This window comes from Nymphaea colorata, chromosome 1, assembly GCF_008831285.2.
Source record: "Nymphaea colorata isolate Beijing-Zhang1983 chromosome 1, ASM883128v2, whole genome shotgun sequence".
In the NCBI taxonomy this organism is placed as follows: Eukaryota; Viridiplantae; Streptophyta; class Magnoliopsida; order Nymphaeales; family Nymphaeaceae; genus Nymphaea; species Nymphaea colorata.
In genome coordinates this window covers 8485353-8493162 of record NC_045138.2, presented here as the reverse complement: position 1 = coordinate 8493162, position 7810 = coordinate 8485353, and the positions used below count along the sequence as shown (strand labels likewise).

General features: G+C 38.6%; 1 protein-coding gene across 1 annotated transcript; it reads left to right on the top strand.

Annotated features, from left to right (window-relative positions):
- Positions 1-3416: 3416 nt before the first annotated feature.
- Positions 3417-7302, top strand: LOC116254506 (uncharacterized). Its single transcript, XM_031629937.2, has 3 exons — positions 3417-4125; positions 6570-6668; positions 6757-7302. The coding sequence occupies exons 1-3, from the start codon at positions 3790-3792 to the stop codon at positions 7057-7059; spliced, it is 738 nt and encodes a 245-aa protein (XP_031485797.1). The 5' UTR covers positions 3417-3789; the 3' UTR covers positions 7060-7302.
- Positions 7303-7810: the final 508 nt, after the last annotated feature.

Genomic DNA, 7810 nt, shown 5'->3' with positions numbered 1-7810 from the left:
GTGGGGCGGTGACCCACACCAGCCCAACAAAAAGTCTTATTTATACATTGGTAGGTCGCCATTTTTTTATTTATTTACATGTAAGTGCCCCATAAAGATTTAAACTTAAACAATTAATATCTCTTAGCTAAAATTTTCTGACTCGACCATTGTCTGCCATATGTGGATCAGACCTCATACAAAAAAGAATTGTATCAGATTATGCTGGGGCCTCAGCAGCTCAACTTAATCTGGAACTTTTGAGGTCAGCAGGTAAGCCATGAAGAGAAATGCTCTAAAAATCGGCAATGTGGTTATCGGCCGCTGGTCATCTTTAAAATAATTTTTTCCTATTTATTTATTCTCGAATTTATTTTTTTAATAAAAATATATGAAATCGCATTTCTACGATTCAGATCGATTATTTATATCGGATGTCTCGGATGAGACCATCAATTAAAAGATACGTGTACACTTCAGTTGATACGATACTTAGATTGGATGTCTCGGAAGAGACAATCGATACAATATTAAGGGGGTTTTAAAGGCGAACCGTTTTTAATAAAATTGGCGCTTTTTATTTTTTAACCCGTCAACTGAAGTCGGGCCTAAGCCGTTAATGAACACTCGCGTCGCTTTTATGAAATCTTTTAAATTTGACTCGACACCTTTAAATTTAAAAAGATTTATTTCCTTCTACGTAACAATCATGTCAGACTTGATTCTTAAATTTAAAAAGATTTATTTCCTTCTACGTAACAATCATGTCAGACTTGATTCCAGCCTGCCCATAGAAAGAGACATACAGTTCACAAAATGAGAAAATCTGTTCAAATAAAATTTTAAACAAAATACCCTTTTATGCACATAAATGATTAAACTATATTGATAATTTGAAGAAACAAACAAAGTAAAAAAGAAAAAAAAGTGAATTTGTCTTAAAGATTAAGTGGAATGGAACCACTTATTACAAGGCGGATTTAAATTTGAAAAGGTTATTATTTTTAGATTTATTCTAATACTCATCTATTAATTGATCCTCTTTAATATTGACAACATTAGGCTAAAAAAGATGGACTAAGAAAAGGAGAATTTTTTTTTATGAAAACATGAGTAATGATTAAATTATTTTTTAAAACTGCCCAAGTTTAGAAAATTATGAACTGGTACACGATTTCTATAAAGCAATTGGCAAACGACGGCTTCATGGGTGGTGGCTGATGGAAAACGTTAAGAACGATCGTCAGGCCTCACTTTATTGAAAAGAAATCGGTGAAACCAAAACTTGGGCCGAGCCCAGCCCTACACTCATGAGCTTTGACCCGACCCGATTAAAATAAAAAAAGTATTTTTTTAAATAAAATAATATGAAATAACCTACCAAGCCGAATGGAGCCCCATGGACATCAGGTCATCCTCGGCCCTCGGGCTAGGCCCAGCCCTATCCAGCCCATATCTACCACTTAACAGCCTAGATGCGCTTGGTCTAGGTGTTAGGTGTCGGTTTAGGTTATGATGCGCTTGGTCCTACTTGAATAAGTTTGTTAAACCGTTTGGTCTGCCCTTGAAAAAAGTTCTAAGTCCGCTCCTAACCATATGCACAGAAAAAGTCTAGAAGAGTCGTGGAGAGCTTTAGTCTGGCATCAAGGGGTGCCTCCCATAACTTCTTAAATGGTTTTTATTCCTTTGGAAGGCAAACTCGCTATGGACCTTAGGATGAACAAATTAAGGATCCTACTTGTGTGGCAAAGAAGAAGAAAGTGATAGGCAGAAACCAGGATCTGAAATCTTTTTCAGAATCGGCTCAAACAGTCCAATAAAATAAATTTATTTGAATAGAACCAAAGTAAACCTAAATTCAAAAAATACATTATGCAACTAAAATTTTTAAAAAATTTTAATATAATTTTTTCTTTTCAACTAATTGGGGTGCAGTTACAGCAGCCCCCCTCTCTTTGCCCACACACACATATATATATATATATATATATATATATATATATATATATTATGTGTGTGTGTTTTAGGTTTTTTAAACTTCTTTTTGGTTTTATTTTTGTTTTTTTAAAAAAAATTGTTGTTCATTAAGCATATTAATGCACAAAAAAATTTGTGTGTTTGCATATAACCAGCTCCGCTTTGTGGGGAGTGCGGACGAGAAAAGACAATTGCTGAGCCAACATTGACGTTGTCTCCCGCTGCAGAGATGGCAGGGCAGGTGCTGCCGTTACATGTTTGGAAGCTCATCATGCTGTGGAGTAGCAGCAGTCACAAATTTATGGCAATAAAGCAACTTTCCTAGCTAGGAAATGGCGACTCCCAATATTAATATTTTCTATACAAATTCAGGCAACTTGTTAATATATTTGTCAAAAATTCCCCCCCCAAAACCGTACTTAACAGCGTAAAATATGACTGGGTCCGCTTGACATTGGCCGCTGAGCCACAATATGGCTCAGCAGATTGTGGGTTCGGGCTCGGTCTTTGTGGGGCCCCCCTACATGGCGATGCTTTTAACAAATTATGTTCAAGTCTTAGGTAGTTATACGTAATTTCAAACATCATGTGTCCGCGACTTCAAATTCCCTCAAGATTCAAGGACTAACAAATAGGGGCCCATATTTTCGCCATAATTCTTATGAATACATGCCCAAGGGGACTTGGCAAACCCTTCGTTGGACATCGCGTGTTTTTTAAATAATTCTTCTATTTTTTTATATTTTATTTGAAAAAAATATAATTTTATAAATTACCTCCCCTAATACACGCTTGAATTTAGCATGCTGTGATTTGAGAGTGAGGCCTGTTGGTTACTCAGGAACTTTGCCGCTGTCGTTTGTTATTGTTAAAATGGTGGTGCTTTTTTGTAATTACCCTTTTTTTTAAGGGGGCGTTTGGTTGGCAGGAAAAGCATTGTTGAACACGAAAAAAAATTCAAAATTTTAAAACTTTTCCATTTCATCAATCATGAAAAAAAAATTTGGATCGTTGGAGATGATTCTGAAAAAATATTTTCGAAAAAATTTCTCCAACCAAAAGGGTGAAGAAATTTTTCCAGAATTTTTTTTGTGACCGTTGGAGAAGGAAATTTTTTCTCTCTCCTCCCTCCTTCTCTTCTTCCTCCTTCTTCCTCCTCACCATTCCTATCAAACAAAGAAATTTTTTTCTAGAAAAATAATTTCCTCGTAACAAACACAAACTGGTTTTGAAAAAACGAAATTTTTTTTTCGTTTCTTCAATTCCAAAAATTTTTTTTTAAAAATTTTTTTGAAAAAACTTTTTTCTTCTCACCATTAAACGGACGGCCCCTAAAGCAAAGGGAATAGGGAACGCGCCTTCTGTCGACCATGTCCGGTCTTTTCACGTCATCGGATGGGAAAAAATGACACCTAACGTCATATAACTACTTTCTCTCTCTCCTGGGAACTTTCCATGCAAGTCTTCGTTCCTAAAAATCAGAGGCGCGTGGGGAGGGTGGAAGGAACGACGTGCCCCCCTCCTCCTCTCTTACAGAAATCAGGCCCTTCCGTCGATCGAACTCGGGATATCGTCCACCCTTTTGATCGACCAATACCCATCTCCTTTTTACTGCACGTCGCTATCCGATCACGATCAAATCAAAGCGGAAAGGAACAGGGGAGGCGTCCGATCGAGGGTGAAAAGTAGATTGATTAAAAATAATAACCCTTTCTCACAGGTAAGATAACCGATTCCTGGGGAGGAAGGAAAACGGAAGAAGAAAAAGAAGGGAGGAGGAAAGGGCAGTCGTCTTATTTATCCCTTCGGGTTGCAGGAGGAAGAAAAAAGACGATGGGCAGGATGATGGGGAGTTTCCCCAGGAATTCAGCGTTTCTGTTTTCTCTGTTGCTTGGAATTGTCGTCTGCATCGATGCTTCCGATACCAACAATGTCTTTCAGCCGTGCCTCGACACCCTGATCCAGAAATCGGACGGCTTCACATTCGGCCTGGCTTTCTCGCCCGGTGATAGCTTCTTCTCCCAGCCAGACAAAGTCCAGCTTTCTCCCTGCGATGGCCGCCTAGGCCTCGAGAATTCTAACGCTCAGGTTGCTGTGTTCAGGCCGAAGGTCGACGAGATCTCTCTCCTCACCATAAATTATTCCAACTTCGGCCAGATATTCCAACAGGTTCCCTTTTTTTTATCTCTTTTCTGTGTTTTGTTGCTTGTAGTATGGGTTTTGAGTTTGAAATTGAATGACTGGCCACTTTGGTAATTCGTGATCACGTCCAAAAACATATCCTTTCTCTGGTCAATATCACAATTGGCTGAGTCTTCCTTTTCTTTTCTTGATTTTTTGTTGCTTTCTATGATTATCCGAAGTTAATATATATTTATGTAAGTATATAAATGTAATTTTGTTTTTCCTTGCTTGAAAAAAATTATTCAGGTTGATGATAGTGCATATGAGAGCTGAGACTGCTTTCTGAATTTTAGGTACACTAATATGTCACATTATTTTGAAAGCAGATTTGTTTTTCTCATTTGTCTTCTTCAAGTCTAAGAAGAGAACATGTCAGCGCAATGACCACGTGACTTGCTTTGGTTCCCCCAAACTCTAACCTCGGGAACTTTTCCACTTACCATCATAAATTTGTCGCTACCTACTCCACACATGGTAGCGCGTAAATGTCCCTGTATGGTTTGAATATGCCTCTGCATTTTCACAAGCATATCCAGCCAGTTAATTTTTTTCTATCTGGAGATACTCCACGATTTCATATTCTAGTCCCGCATTGTAATCTCTACGAGGTTTTAAAAGGTCTCTGTCTCCTCTCTTCATCCCCCCACATTCACCTTGAATAGAAAGAAACTGGATTGATTCGATATGGTTTGACTGGATTGAATGACCAAACTCCCTTTGAAGTCAATCAGGCTTGGAAGGCATCTGTTCACAGCCCAGGTTTCCGCAATATGTTTTAGTTGTTATTATGCTTACTTCAGGCATGTTTTGGGAAAGAACTGACATGGTGAACTTACAGGATGATTTGGTATGTAAGATTTGTAAACGATCTTGTTTCATCTGGAAAAGCTATTCAGTCCTGTCATGAATGCTTGTAAAGACGTACGTGCAACAGGCTGCTTTCTACTTTGTCATACCCTTGTTGGAAGTAAACCAATGGTCCCCTTTTGGAAGTTGGATTAGCGAATGAATTTCAGATGGCACTGAAAAAAACAAATCCAGAAGATCACGGCTAACAATGTAGGATGTGTTGACTTGACAACCAACATATCTCAGATGATTCATTGATTTCCATGACTTGAATGGATGCAAGTCTAGTGCTTGGCAATTGGAAGAGAATGTTCCCATGCCATGATCAGCCATGGCTAGTGAATCGTGACCAAAGGTAGGGTCCTACATAGACAGATGTGGATGTGGATTTAATTTGGGACAAGACATGAATGTGTATGATATATCCTCACGCTCAGGAGAGGTTGTGCATATATTTATGAGCTAAAGATAAAAGGTATTCAACCAAACATGGATCTGAATAATATAAGTAAGCTGCAATATTTTTTATCTAAACAAATAAGATTTTAGTTGATAGTGTTTCAAATTTGAAGACAAAAGCATCACGATAAACACCATTAGATGCAACTTTGACAATGTCCATTGCTGTTTCTCCATGACAGACACAGCATCAACTAGTTCTCTCAACTTACGATTGCAATGTCCCTGCGAAATACATGGATGCTTTGGTTTATTCATTTACATAAATTTGATACTTACTGAACAAAAAGGTCTGAACTGCCATTTTACCTTTACGGGTGCTTTTGAAATTTGCTGCGATGCATCAATCTAGAGATGCATAACCATCATCTTCCTAGTAGCCTTTGTTTACAAGTCTTATATGGCTTTTGTGTAACATTTTGTGCTTCTTTTCATTAACAGGAACATGGTTGTAATATTTTACATTCTTCTGTCTCCGTTCTCCAACCTTTGTTGCTGTTTTTGTGTAGCCACTAACTTTTATAATCTGCTCTTAGAGTTTCTCTCTGTTGCGTTCTTTTTTTCAGTACCATAGAGAAGAGAACAGAATTGGTGGTGGTTTCATTTTTCCCTTCTTGTTTTCTCATCAGAAGTTTTCATCCTCTCATGCTACACAATGTGCTGCTTCAAATGATCAGTTATCACCATTGAGGGGATAAATGTATCTTAAAATTGATCTGATGATGTGTCTTATATCCATCAGGGATGTGGTTTAGCTGACATTAATGTCGTGGGCTGTTAATTTGCCTCTTTGTTATTTGTCATTGCATACTAACATGTTTCACATACTTAATTGTTCGACAAACTACAAAATTTGGCAACTTCTGCTCATTCATCAGAATTGATGCATCCATCACCCGTTGCTCTTTTGGTCGGGTACTTTCCCTCAAGTCATTAGTCCAGGTGGATGATGACTTTTTGCCTCTTCGGAAACAATCATGCTTCAATTCCTCCATGAGCTCCTAGAAAAATATCCAAAGCATAACATCCTTTTCCGATGACTTGATTCGAGCACTTGTGCAATATATAAGTCCTATTTCTGTTATTTGACTTCCATGGATCAACTTATTTCTATTTTGTAGAATGTTTCTATGGTGGCATTTGCTGGTCGACAGTATGCAGCACGGTCTTTCCCTGTATTTGTTGCAAATGACAGCTATATTGTCTCCAGCTTCACATTGGTATGGTTTATGCATTTCTAAAACACCAACACTATGGCTTAGCATTGGTTATTTTGTGTCTGATCGGCTGCCTATATGCATGTTACAGGTTCTTGAATTTCAGATAGGAAGGCTCCAAAACTTGTACTGGAAAAGTGACAATTGTGCGGCATGTTCAGGGAAATCAAATACAGTTTGCATAGAAGGTCAAAACTGTGCAATCCCGCGCACAAAGTGCAAAGATCGGCAGGGCAACATTGACTGTAGTCTGAGTGTACAACTGACGTTCTCTGGCACAGACAAGAATTACGTTGCTCTGAACTCATGGTATGAAGTGAAAAATCTAAGGCAGTACTCTCTGTATGATTTATACTCCAACCTGAAGAACTCTCTCGCCAGCCTAACTGGTTAAGGCGGCTAATACCTATGCTTCTCATTACTCATACAACCAACCAACGTCTTTGTGACCTTTTTTCGGCTTTTGTGAGCATTTGGCGGGTACCATTTCCCCTTTGAAGAGCTTTTGTCACTGTTTATAGCTTATCCCCCTGTGCATGAGGAGATCCCCGTGTATCATGTTTGTGTGGTGAAGTTGGTTCTTTGCTCAGGATGTTATATTTTGAATCCAACTTGGTTGATGTGGTTGTCAGCTCCACCCCCTCCTCTCTCTCTCTGTGGTTCTTGTTAAGCAGTGTAACAACATGATTGTGGATGGGCATTTGGCATGAAGGGGAATTTTTAGGGGAAATTATTTAGGATAACTTGTTTTAGATAATTTATCGTGGAAGAACTTATTTGGTATTGGAATAAGGCTTTATCGTGCAACAAAGTGAAAAGCGTCGCAACCTTAACCAAAAGGCAGTTTTCAGCAGAGAAACTTCTTATAAGGGGTTCAGGTTTTGCCACCTGGAGTTCCTTATTTTGCCAATAAATGCATGATAAAGAGCATGGATCATCGTTTCTATGTTGGGATATATAGCAAAACCTACTCTCCCTTCTTTCCCTTGCCCTTCAGGTTCAGGTTCAGGCTATGTAGACAAGCGCAAGCCCAAAGTTGTGTAGGGGTTGAAGGATTGACACCATCAAACCAGCAGGTGCGTTTGCAACTCAGCATGTCTAATCAACTGCGCCAAGCTCCTCAAAGCATGCGACAAATTTTACCA